The 12,485-nt window shown below is 29.8% G+C and overlaps 1 protein-coding gene across 4 annotated transcripts in view; it reads left to right on the top strand.

Annotated features, from left to right (window-relative positions):
* LOC107443151 (major vault protein) overlaps nt 1–11,629 on the top strand; it is a 32,937-nt gene extending 21,308 nt beyond the window's left edge. For all 4 annotated transcript variants that reach the window (XM_016056919.5, XM_016056920.5, XM_016056921.4 and 1 more), the window contains 3 exons: nt 572–815; nt 7,577–7,765; nt 10,002–11,629. In XM_016056919.5, coding sequence (XP_015912405.2) covers nt 572–815; nt 7,577–7,765; nt 10,002–10,166 — 598 coding nt within the window. In that variant the 3' untranslated portion in view covers nt 10,167–11,629. The remainder of the gene's footprint in view (nt 1–571; nt 816–7,576; nt 7,766–10,001) is intronic.
* The last annotated feature ends 856 nt before the right edge of the window (nt 11,630–12,485 follow it).

Genomic DNA, 12,485 nt, shown 5'->3' on the forward strand with positions numbered 1-12,485 from the left:
AATCAATTACTAGCCACCACTATCAGAGTTTATAGGTTTTTATGACCCAATAAATTTTATCGTCAATCAAAATTCTGATCCTTTATGCAAAATATTGCATATTAAAATTTATCAACATAAATTTAGCTCCATTTTCTTTCCAGCTTAGTAGAGGACTAAGTTTCAACTATGTGTCTGCTGCTTATTAAGTTACTGGAGTTTACTGTTGTTGTTTCTAATGACGCTTGCCATGTTCCTAAATGGTACAAGCAAAATTTTGTTCACTTTCCAACACAACAAGCAAACTGAAATTAAAAAAAAATAGTAAAGCAAATTCCAAGTAAAGTAAGCGGTAGAATTTTTTTTTATTTTTCTCTGATCTATATTCCAAAAGGTTAGGCTTGTCACTTTAGTTAAATTTTTTGATGGTTATGCACTCTGGTGTTATATGTCTAACAAAAATAAAATTTCAATTTTTGTATTCTACTTGAAAGACACAATGTTTAAAAATTTTTTATTGTTTAAGTTAATGTGGTTTATTTCTCCATTTTTAAAAAATAAAAAATCTCTAATTCATTAATCTATTTTACAGGCATGAAGCTGAAAGACGAGAACAAGAAGCCAAAGGTCGCCTTGAACGTCAGAGAATATCTGATGAAGTAGAAGCTGAAAAAACTCGAAAGAATTTGTTAGAGCTGCAAGTTGCCAGAATGGCCATTGAAAACTGTGGTCAATCTAAAGCTGAAGCTCTGAGTCGTACTGAAGCTCAACGTATTGAAGCTGAAGCTGCCATTGATCAAGCCAAGGCTAAAGCAGAAGCTAAACGCATTGAAGCTGTATGTATTAAAGTATTCTTTTTCTTAAATTCATTGCTTTGAAGCAGATATTCAAACTGGTTTGTCTATAAAGGCCAAATTTAAGTTTGTTAGATCAAACTGGAAAGTTCTAAATGCCAGATAAACGGCAATTAGCGGAGGGGGAAGTGAAGTTGCAAAATATTTAAAAGTTTTATCAAAATTCAATATTTTTTTTTTGGACATGGAATATTAATGCTTGCAACTTCAATTACTATAAGTAGTAATTTCCAGAGGTTTAAAATGACAGCTAAATTTAATAATTGCAAATGAAAATAATGAAGCTGTAAACAGGGATCGTATTTTCCCTAAAATTTTTCTAAAGGTTTTTCACAACCTCTAAAATACTAAAATTTTGCAGTTCCTAAAAAATGGAAATTATGTGAGAAGTAATGATTAAATCTCTCAAATTAACGTTCTACTCTAATCAAAAACCTAAATCTGGGCTGCACCGATCTAACAGCTAAGTGCTTCAAACAGATAAGAATTTACTTGTTGAAAGAGCTATCAGCATTGTGCTTCATTTCTTAAGCTTTCATTGCTCGTAATCATTTTAAAACATTTTCATAGTGTTTTCAAAGTAAATTACTTAAAATACACCTACTTCCTGTTCAGTGAAATAAATAAGTTGATCAGCATGTTATATGCAATTCATACAGGCCAGTATTGTTGCTGCCACGAAAGGCAGATATAAGGGATAACGAAATTGATAATGGTAAGAATTGGAAACTGTTGTATCGGTAAACTAAACTAGTGGTTAGTACAACTTAATTTAATGACTAAAAACAGAAATTTAGATTATTGAATAATAAAAAAAAATTGCGTTGTGTTAATTTTAAAATTGAGATACAACATATGGAAAAGTTATTAGGAATTATTACTAAACATGTACCATGCGGTACCAACGATAGCCCTAACAAAATCTTGAAACATCGTGGCTAAAAAGGATGAACTATAGTAAAAACAGTAATAATAAGATAAAGCAAAATAATTGAGATTAAGATGGATTTACATTTTAAACATAATTAAATTTATTTTTTCTAGAGTAAAATAGTATGGGAACATTTGGATCAGGCAGCTTAACATTTCAGGTATAACACACATAATCATTAAAATTAATCAATCATTTAAAATAAAATTGGGCTTAGATAAAAAAAAAATAATATATATTCTAATTTTTTAAAAAAAAAAGGAAAAATTAAGTTTTTAAAATAAACTTATCGATTCATCGACGCGCTTCGGATCCATCCCCGGGGAGGCCTAAGCCAAAAAAATGGCTAAATCAGTCAGCAACCTACAATTGGAAAAAAAATCATTAGAATGAATAAAATGGCGATCCACAGTGTCGACGCCACCACTTGGCTCCTCCTTCTGCTTTTTCATTGGTTCCTTCCTCCACGACGTATCTAGGTACGTGAGATCGGTAAACCGTGGTGGTGCCATCTATCGAATTAAGCTAACTAGTAACGGTTGTTAAGTGAATTGTTTAAAAAAAAGCTGACTTAATTATATTAAAATTATAAAATATATTAGAAAAAAAAATATAAAACTCTAAATGCCCATAGATAAAAAGAAAAAAAAAAGAGCCCAACATAATAATTATGTAAACAATTAGCTAAAAGCTATCACAACTACCTTCAATCCAACATTCCATGGGGCGAGGGGGAAAAGAAAAAATCGAAGATTTTTTCTTTGATTAGAGAAAAACATATCCGGTTCAAACGAGTAAAAGAAACCAAAGGAATTAATTTCATTTGCAATTTTAATTCTACCTTTAGTAAAAGGGTAATTGTAAAGGAATATGGGAAGGAAGGAGGACACTGGAATGAGTGAGCGTCAATTTCAGAATGTCACAAAGATACATCGGTGGCAAGTATAGGTTGGTTAGTGTTCATTAAAAGAAAAGTCATTATTCATCAGGAAAATTTCTTTACGTTATCGGCACAGGCGTCTGGTTCAGTCAGTGTGACTTGCAATGGGTAAGGACTGGAACTCAAATTGCAACTGTTGTGCAGTACCAGAAGACTTTTTCAGTACGAGGATAGTCTGGGCTCTCTTACTGCTTAATACGTTGAGGACATAACTTTGAGATGTTTGGACTAGCCTCTATACACATCCACAGTATAAGACGGCTTGTGTGGCAGAATCAACCTGACCAGCAGGGATCATCCTCAGCCGACTGGGTATGGTAGCCTTTTAATCAATCATTTAAAATAAAATTGGGCTTAGATAAAAAAAAATAATATATATTCTAATTTTTTAAAAAAAAAAGGAAAAATTAAGTTTTTAAAATAAACTTATCGATTCATCGACACGCTTCGGATCCATCCCCGGGGAGGCCTAAGCCAAAAAAATGGCTAAATCAGTCAGCAACCTACAATTGGAAAAAAAATCATTAGAATGAATAAAATGGCGATCCACAGTGTCGACGCCACCACTTGGCTCCTCCTTCTGCTTTTTCATTGGTTCCTTCCTCCACGACGTATCTAGGTACGTGAGATCGGTAAACCGTGGTGGTGCCATCTATCGAATTAAGCTAACTAGTAACGGTTGTTAAGTGAATTGTTTAAAAAAAGCTGACTTAATTATATTAAAATTATAAAATATATTAGAAAAAAAAATATAAAACTCTAAATGCCCATAGATAAAAAGAAGAAAAAAAAGAGCCCAACATAATAATTATGTAAACAATTAGCTAAAAGCTATCACAACTACCTTCAATCCAACAAAACAATTCTATTTAAATTGGTATGTTAGTTGAAATTTTTTAGTTAACTTAACAAAGAACAATAGCGAAAATATTTTCGTGAATGTTTTTTTCTACAATTATTTAAAACTCGGAATTATTTAAAATTTTACTTACTTTTTTCTGATTAGTTTTTCAAGCACTTAGAATTTTTCGACATGGAAAAAAAATTGAACAATAGTACAAAAAGTGTGCATGCAATTTCCAGAATTGTTCGTTATTGAAATTTTTTGAGAGAGTATATTGACAGTGTTAGGTATTAGTGGAAGCTATAAATATTTTATGTTAGTACCCATAAAAAACTATCTTAATGCAGGTTTATGGATATTTGATGGAACAGATTCTTTAAGATATTATCTAAAATGTGAAAATTTAATTGCATTAATATAAACCATTTTAACTTTTCAAACTGAGAATCCTGAAAGGGGTTTTTGATAAGTAAAGCTATGCTCAGTGTTAGTCACAATGAAATGAAAATACTATTTTATGTCTCATATTGGTGAATGATACTCAAAATTATAAAGGGGTATTAAATATACCTTTCACATTAACACTACTTTTGGCAGTGAAAGATTCTCATAATTCATACCTGGAATTTAGTAGAATAGTAAAATAAGTTATACTAAGTAATAAATTTAAAAACTAATGAATAAAAAAATGAAAAATTTTGATTTACAGATTCGTGAAAGTAGCCAAAAAACTAGACATTGGCCTAACAAAATAATGAACAGAAAGATTGAGAAAAGCTGCAGTGTCTCAAAATATTGTAGAAATGATGGTCTCATATACTTTTAATATCTAAAAGAACTGATTAGCTACAAAATTCGGAAAAATGTCGAGACATGGATTCCAGAGTCTCGAACTTAATGTCAATTCCAAAGATATTAAGTACTAATTAAGTACTAATATTATCACTACCAAAGTAGAAATCTGAGATGGTAGAACTACAAAATATAGAATCAGAAATGACTGTCTTCAAAACTGTGAAAGAAATATTGAAAAAGTGACTGAAAATTAAATATTGCTTCTAATTTTTAACTATAATTGAAATTTAATAGTAAACAATATTTTTTGTTAAAATAATTAGGTAAAAATAAAGTTTCGAAGTAGTCATCAAATTAATGTTTTTTTCTTAAAATTTCTCTAACATCTAATAGTCTACCACGAAGTTATAAGGCTATGTAGACCATTTGTTTTATGTATTTAAAAAAATTACTATTGCCATTACCATTTGTTTTAAAAAAATTACTCGTAATTTGTGAATATGAAATAAACGATAAGTCATTCTTTCAACCAGGTTCCTGCTTTTATGAATTTGTGCAAATAGGGTCCGGTTATAGCAAAAAAAAATTTCAAGGAGTTTTTAAATTGTAAAGAGATAGGAGATTATGCTCAACACTGTAAAATTATAATTAAAAAAATTTAATTTTAAGAAATAAACAGCAATTGCAGCTATTAAATTAGCGATGCAACGTACAAATATTTGGTATTTAGCCTATACTGCTGAATGCAGAATATTCATTTCGGACGAATAAAGGAAGAAGCATCTGCCGAAGACAAAATTTTGTTCGTTTGCATCGGTCTTTCTTTCGCCCCTCCCTTCTAGGAAGGATTTATTCGATTAACAAAACAATAATGAAGATAAACAAATTTGTGAAGGGTTCGATTAAAAGAAAAATTATTTTGTGAAGGGTCCGTTTTTAATTTAAAATATTTTGTGAAGGGTCCGTTTTTATGAAAAGATATTTTGTGAAGGATCCGTTAATGGACCCAAATTTCTTCTAAACAGACCCCTGCAATTAATATTTTTTTTAAAAAAAAATTTATGCTTAGAGCACGCCTTTAATTATTTCTTTTTAACTACTTTAAAAACTGTTGAGGATCAAATTCAGTTATTAGATAATATTACACAATTAGATAAATTTTTAAGGTGTTATGTGGGGGCTTCTTCAAAATTCAAACTGTCCTTTCCTTTTTTTTAGGTAGAACTTTAGATATCAAACAGTCTCTCTTATTTTAATACAATCAACAGAATAGATAGAAAAAAATGAACCTTCCAAAGGAGATGATCAAATTAGAATTATACAATAATGAATGGGTACAAAATAGTGATTAAAAATTCATATAAAAACAGTTAAATTAAAGTTTCACACTATTGCTAAATATCAAACATTCTCTTACTTATTATAATGTTCCACTGTTAAAGTTCAGAAATACCAACAAAATTTTAAACACTGTTGTACTGCCAACAGAACAGATAGGAAAAATATGTACAACCCCCCCAAGGAGATGATAAAATTAAAATTATACAATAAAGGGTGGACAGCACAGAATAGTGATTAAAAAAATTATATTAAAGCAGTGAAAGCTACTTATTATTGCTAAATATCAAACATTCTCTTATTTTAATGATCCGGTGTTGAAGTTACAGAAATACTAGCAATAAAATTTTGCTACACCATTCTACAATCAACGGAAGGATCCTCTTTTATGAAAAGATATTTTGTGAAGGGTCCGTTAACGGACCCAAATTTCTTATAAACAGACCCCTGTATAGATACGAATAATCTTCCCATTTTGCCATTAAATATGGCTTACTCAATATGTTAGACAAATTTATTAATATGCTATCTAGAGTATGTGTTTTCAATTTTACAAGTCAATTGTAATATAATGAACTGCAGTGTAAGGTATTTTAATCTTAACTAAATCGCTCCCAAATTTTTTTTGGAGAATATCCTTCAAATGTATCCTAATATATTTAAAAAAAAGTAAATACTGCAATTAAAAATTGCTATAATTTGTAAAAATATATAATGACTAGAAACCAAGGTTTTTAATTTAATCTCAGATATAATTAATATAATTTTACATGGGAAAATGCAAAATTTGAATGAAATCTGTTGAATAGTTCCTGAGAAATGGAATTTTAAATATCTAACTTTATTTTTTGAAATCTGTGTTCTTTACACCCTTGACTGCTGTAGTACTGGGTTGTCACTAAATAGGGAGAATAAGGAAAACCTGGAAAATAGATGGAATATAAAAATTATCTAAATTAACAGCATATTAAATTTTTCCTTATAAACTAGGAAGTGCAGGGAATTTTATTCTTTAACTTATAGTGTTTGTATTCTTTAACTTATAGTGTTTAGTGAAGTGTTCAATAAACTTGCTTGTAACAGGGCTCGAAAAACCACCCGTCCTCGGCGGTCAAAAATTCCCCACGGACAAAAAATTTCTCTAATCCAGCGTCCGCGCGGACGGCCGTTTTCCCGTAAATGTTCGTGATACATTTTAAATTTTTTTTATCTTACAAGAGTCTACCGCCTCACTTCTAAAATGACCCTCTGATCTCGAAATACAGCAACACACTGTGCATGGTGGAATTGATGTTTTCTCTGTCAGGGAGTACTGCAGCGGTTGAAAGGGGCTTTTCAGCAATGAACTTACAAAAAAACACATTACTTACTGGTCTTAAACAAGAAGCGTTAAACGCATTTATGAACATCTACCTAAATGGAAAACCTCTTTCAGATTTCTGTGCAAAAACCTCTGTAAATTATTGGCTTGATTGTGGAACTGGCAAACGTCGTATTTGATTCATTTAAAAAACGCAGTACCATCGGATAAATTGACATGATAATTGACAGATAACTTAACCTTTGTTATTTAAATTATTTCATCAAAGAAATAAATTATTTCATAATAGAAATACTAGGTTTTACTAATAGTACCCTAGTATTTCTTTTATTACTGTATAATGTAATCCTAGTATTTGTAATCCTAGTAACTACTAATTCATTGTGCAATTTATATAAATGTTTGTAATAAATAAGAGAAAATTATATTTTTATTTATTTAGAAGCGACGGGTTAGTTTCAAAGGAGGACGGGTACATTGTTGGACAAGCCGTCCTCGGGGACGGGTAAAATTTCTGAGTTTTTTCGAGCCCTGGCTTGTAATATACTAACATATTTATTCTTTAATTACAAAGGAGACAGAATTAGACCGTCTACAGAAAGCTAGAGAGGCTGAATTAGGCTATGTGAAACGTCAAAATGAATTGGAAGTTGAGAAAACAAAACTACTTTCTGAAATTGAAATTAATAAATTTGAAAAGGTGATTACAAGTCTAGGAAGTGATACCATTCAAGCAGTTGCGTCAGCTGGTCAAGAATTTCAGGTTTGTTTTTTTAATAAATTTAATCAGTTTCATTACTTTTGTGTGATTGGTTTATATATTTCTGTGTGTAAAACGAATGTTTTATGTTATAAAATAAAATTTTAACTATATTTAAAGTTTTTCTTTATTTTCAATACATTTGAACTTTTCCATAACATGAAATCTTTGGTAAATACTCATTAAAATAAAGCTGTAGAAAAGTTAGTCTTTTCTAAGCTTTCTGAGCATTTTTCTAATCAACCTGAGGAGCCCAAACTATCTGTACACTTTTATGTCTTCAATTATATTTATTTCAAACCAATCATTTCTCTCATTGATTCATTCATTATACTTTATTTTGGGGTTGAATAATTTCATTTCAATCGTGATTCAAATTGCAATTTAAATCACTTGATTTTTAAAATAAAATAAAAAAATCACTCAAAATGACTATCATGTTTTTAAAAACTTTTTTTTTTAAAAATGTAATTAATAAATAAATATGTTCTTTGAGTTTGAGATTTCATGCAAAGAAATAATAAAAGAGAGATGGACTCCAAAAGGGACACATTTTTTTAAAAATGGATTGAAAAATTAAAAAGTAGAAAAAGTAAAAGAAAAAAAGACTGAGAAAACAGGAAGCTTTTTAATTATAATTTTATCTTAGGTATATGTAAAATAATTTGCAGATTATAAATATAATTTAATAATACCCATTTAATTTTATGTTAATTGAGAAATAAGTGCTTATACAACTTACCAGTATGTAATCAGTGTATATCAATAATGAAAAAAAGACTATTCTTACACAGACTAAATTAAAATATTTTTTAGTTATATTTTTTTATTTAAATTTGTTCCCTGTCCTAATAATGAGTTTGAACAAAAACTACAATTCTTTTATTTATTCAGTGATTAAATAACAATGTTCCAAATGATTAAATAACAATTTTAGTCCAAAATATAATTTGTTTTTATCTATGATATTGTTTTTTAAATAATTAATACATTTTGGCAGATGCTTTGGTAGGTTATTGTAAAAAATGAAGTCTGATTTAAACAATAAGAATCCTGTTTTTTTACAATTTTGTTTTCTTTCTGCCGTGTATTGTCTGTTATGAAAGAATCTAGCCGATTGATTCTGGTTTTATTTTCTTGCTCTTCAGTTCCATCAGTCACAAATGCATCATTTAACTGATTTGTTACTTGGGCCAAAACGTTTTTCTATCAAGCTCAGCATCTGGAAAACCAGTTTTCAACCTAAGAAAATTTGCAATTAATACCTCTAACTCAGTTTTGGGTTTTAAGGCTGCTAACTACCATGTTTTTTACAAAATATTTTATAGAGTGGTAGACCGTTAAAAATTAAAGCTTTCGTAATTTTGCCAACATTTTAAAACCCTTACCATAAGACAGCTAGAGCAAAGTGGTGTTTCATATGAACTTTTGACTCATTTACATGGTGATGTGAAAAATGATTTAAACTCATACTAACAAAACACAGAATTGTCCATAAAGACGTAAACTTAGCCGTTACTAGACTAAATTTTCCCAAAAAGCGTTTGAAAGTTGACAGTCCTGTTTAACTATAATATCTTTTTGTATCAAGGTTATTGTTATTTTATGTATTTAACATGGTACGTAGCGTTTTTAAAAAGTGTTTATTTTCGTTTTTAAAAGCCCTTAAAGAGGCTTTTTTCATTGTTTTTAAAAAGTGCTTAATTTTCCCTTTTCAAAAATGAGATTTAATTGTTTGCCATGCCGAGTTTTGCCACATGCTATGCAAATGCGTGCTTTTCACATTGTTCTATCCAACATTTTCACTATTCATTCAACCACAATCCATTTTGGCATACCGTCGGTCCATAGTGTATGAAAGTGCCAATCATTTTACGTGTTTGATGAAATACTTGCAAGTCGGCATGTGCGTCTGCTGGTCTGGGTTCGGTGAGATTATTGCACTCTCATGTGCAACTCTACTGAATTTCGAAAAATATTATCAATTTCAAGCTTCATTTTCCACCATCTGATATCAAATCGCAATATCTCTTGATCATTTTATAATAGCTAATATAATAAAAAAAAAGTTCTTTGTCAGAAACTAGTTATTTTATCATGATCATGTAAAGTCTTTAAAATTATTTTGCATTTTTTAATGTATATAATGCTTAGAAATATTTTTTGAGTGCTTAAAAAGTGCTAATTTTTTGTCGAAAGATTTGGCTATGCACCCTGTTTAAACATTTATCAATTTCAGGTTAAACTTCTCCAAGGTCTTGGAATCCAATCAGCTCTTATAACTGATGGAAACACTCCTATCAACTTGTTTGGTACTGCGCAAGGTTTCCTTGGCTCAGCACTAACTGGTGTTCCTGAAAAAAGACGCCGTATGGGAAGAGATGGGGAAGGTTCTTATACCTAAAATCTAAGTAAACATTATGGTAATCCTGTGCTCTTATTATTTCCTTCAACAGTAGACTCAATTTAGAATTCATTAACGATTTTATGTTTTGTGATTTTTCCTCTGAGCACAGAATGGCATTGAGAGAGATTGGCACTGAAGCTTCTAGAAGTGTGTAGTTATCTACTTTAGCACATTCCTTTTTATATATTAACCGAAGCTTATACATGATTTTTTTTGAAATTTTGTATATTGATTTTGGTGCTTTCATATTGAATTATTTGTATTTGCAACTGAGTATTTTGTGAAAATGTTATTATATTTAATTGAAAGATTTAAAAACGTTAAGATTTGTCGACAAATAATTTATTATAATGCACATGAATTGAGTACAAGCATCGATGATTCATAAATCAAAAAAATAAAATAATAAATAAATTTATCTAGTTTTCATATAAGTTTTTAGATTATAATTTTCATAAATGCAACATGTGACTTAGCAAACATGTAATAAGTGTGACAAAAAAGCATGACTTTCTGTTTGATGCACCTCTATAAAATTTGCTTTATATATATGAAGTAAAGCTTTTTCCGCAGCCCATTGTGGGGTTCATTGATTTTAAGGCTTCACAATTTGATGACCAAAGGCATGACTGTAGCAATATAGTCACCAGGTAGCAGAAACCCTCCTGCAGGCCAGCCCATGATGCAGATTATTTTCCACCATAGTTTTTAAAAAATTGAAAAAGAAATTAAAGACAAAAAATGAGAAATTTTTTAAAAAAATCTATGTAGTTTCTTATAAATAAGGAATAGTTTTAATTTTTTTTCATCTGCTAAGTACCTGTGATTGTATGGAATGAATTTCGTTGAAAGGAACTTTAAGTAGGCACAAATCTGAATACCTTGAATTACAATTCTCTTTAAAATGAAAAGATTTTATTTTGATACTAATAATCTGCAAGTTAAACAATTCTTATATAACATGTTATTCTTATATAACAAACTTGTATAAGATGTGTGTAATGTGTAACTTTGTTATCTATCTATATAAAAATGAATGTTTGTCTGTGTGTGTGTTCGTCATGGACTCCTAAACTTTTCGACCAAAAGCAATTAAATTTGGCAAACAGATCATTTAAAGCACAAGGAAGGTTACTGTCAAGATTAGAACATTCTACGATGTATAGTTTAAGCGAAAAAGATAATGAAATTTTCTGATTGGTTAAGCGTTAGCCATTGTTTTAAATTAAACTATGGGCTGTTCAATTTTTCAAATATTTTAAAGATAACACCAGTGATATTTGCTAGCTTATAGCTCTATTTGATCAAAACAATTATTGTACATATTTTAATATTTAATTATGTTTTATTCACCATCTCAGATAAATCAATGAGCAACATTGTGGTGTGAAAATTCGTGGAATGCGAACCTTTCAACTTTTGTCCAAATTTCAAATTCATAAACGGTTCTAGAGTTAAGAGGGTCACATTCACACAGACAAACTCTTTATTTTATTATTATATATATGGAACTAATAGTTGTTATCATAAAAAACACTTTTGAGCCATTATGAGATTGTGGCTTATTGCTTCAAGCCTTTCAAATATAGTTATTTTTATATTGCTGTTCTAAATCAGCCCTGACACAATATGTTATGTGCCATTAATAAATTTCTTCATTAAATTTCTGTGATAAAAAACAGTATTGTTTGCTAGATGTGGCCTTAAATTGTAGTATAAATATGAATTTGGCTTCTTGACATGCAATTAAGAGCTTCTATCAAAATTTATCTAGTATAGAAATATATATATATATATTAATTTAAACTAAATATTACAGAAGTTATTTGTGTGTGATCCAGTTTCTCTGAAAGTTCCTATAACACTGGATTGGTATAAAGTAGTAATGATTTAGTTTTTGAAGTGCTTTATTTTTCTAGTCATTGAATTTCAAAATTGTTGATTTTGAAGTTTATGGCATCTGAATCCAAACATTTATTTAACCTTCCGTTAGTCGCGCGCACCTCACAGGTGCATCCCTACTGCACTTCCACCTCCTTTGCCGTCAATAAATTTTTCCGGGGGTCGAGCCTAATGTTATGTTCCTAACTTTGGATTACTCAAATGTCCGTGTAAAACCGACCTTAGAACATGTCGATGGAGAGTTGGAACCGCTCAAATCACCCCTCTGGTGCAGCGCGACCATTGACGCAAGTATTATGGATATAATATTTTTATGAATTAAATATATATTTTTTATCTCATTTTCTGTCCTTCTCAACGTAGCAGGTATAAATCGTCAAGTTATATACACAGAAAATGGTTACGGAGTAAAAA

Source organism: Parasteatoda tepidariorum, chromosome 2 (assembly GCF_982258835.1).
Source record: "Parasteatoda tepidariorum strain Cologne lab strain chromosome 2, Ptep-v5.0, whole genome shotgun sequence".
In the NCBI taxonomy this organism is placed as follows: Eukaryota; Metazoa; Arthropoda; class Arachnida; order Araneae; family Theridiidae; genus Parasteatoda; species Parasteatoda tepidariorum.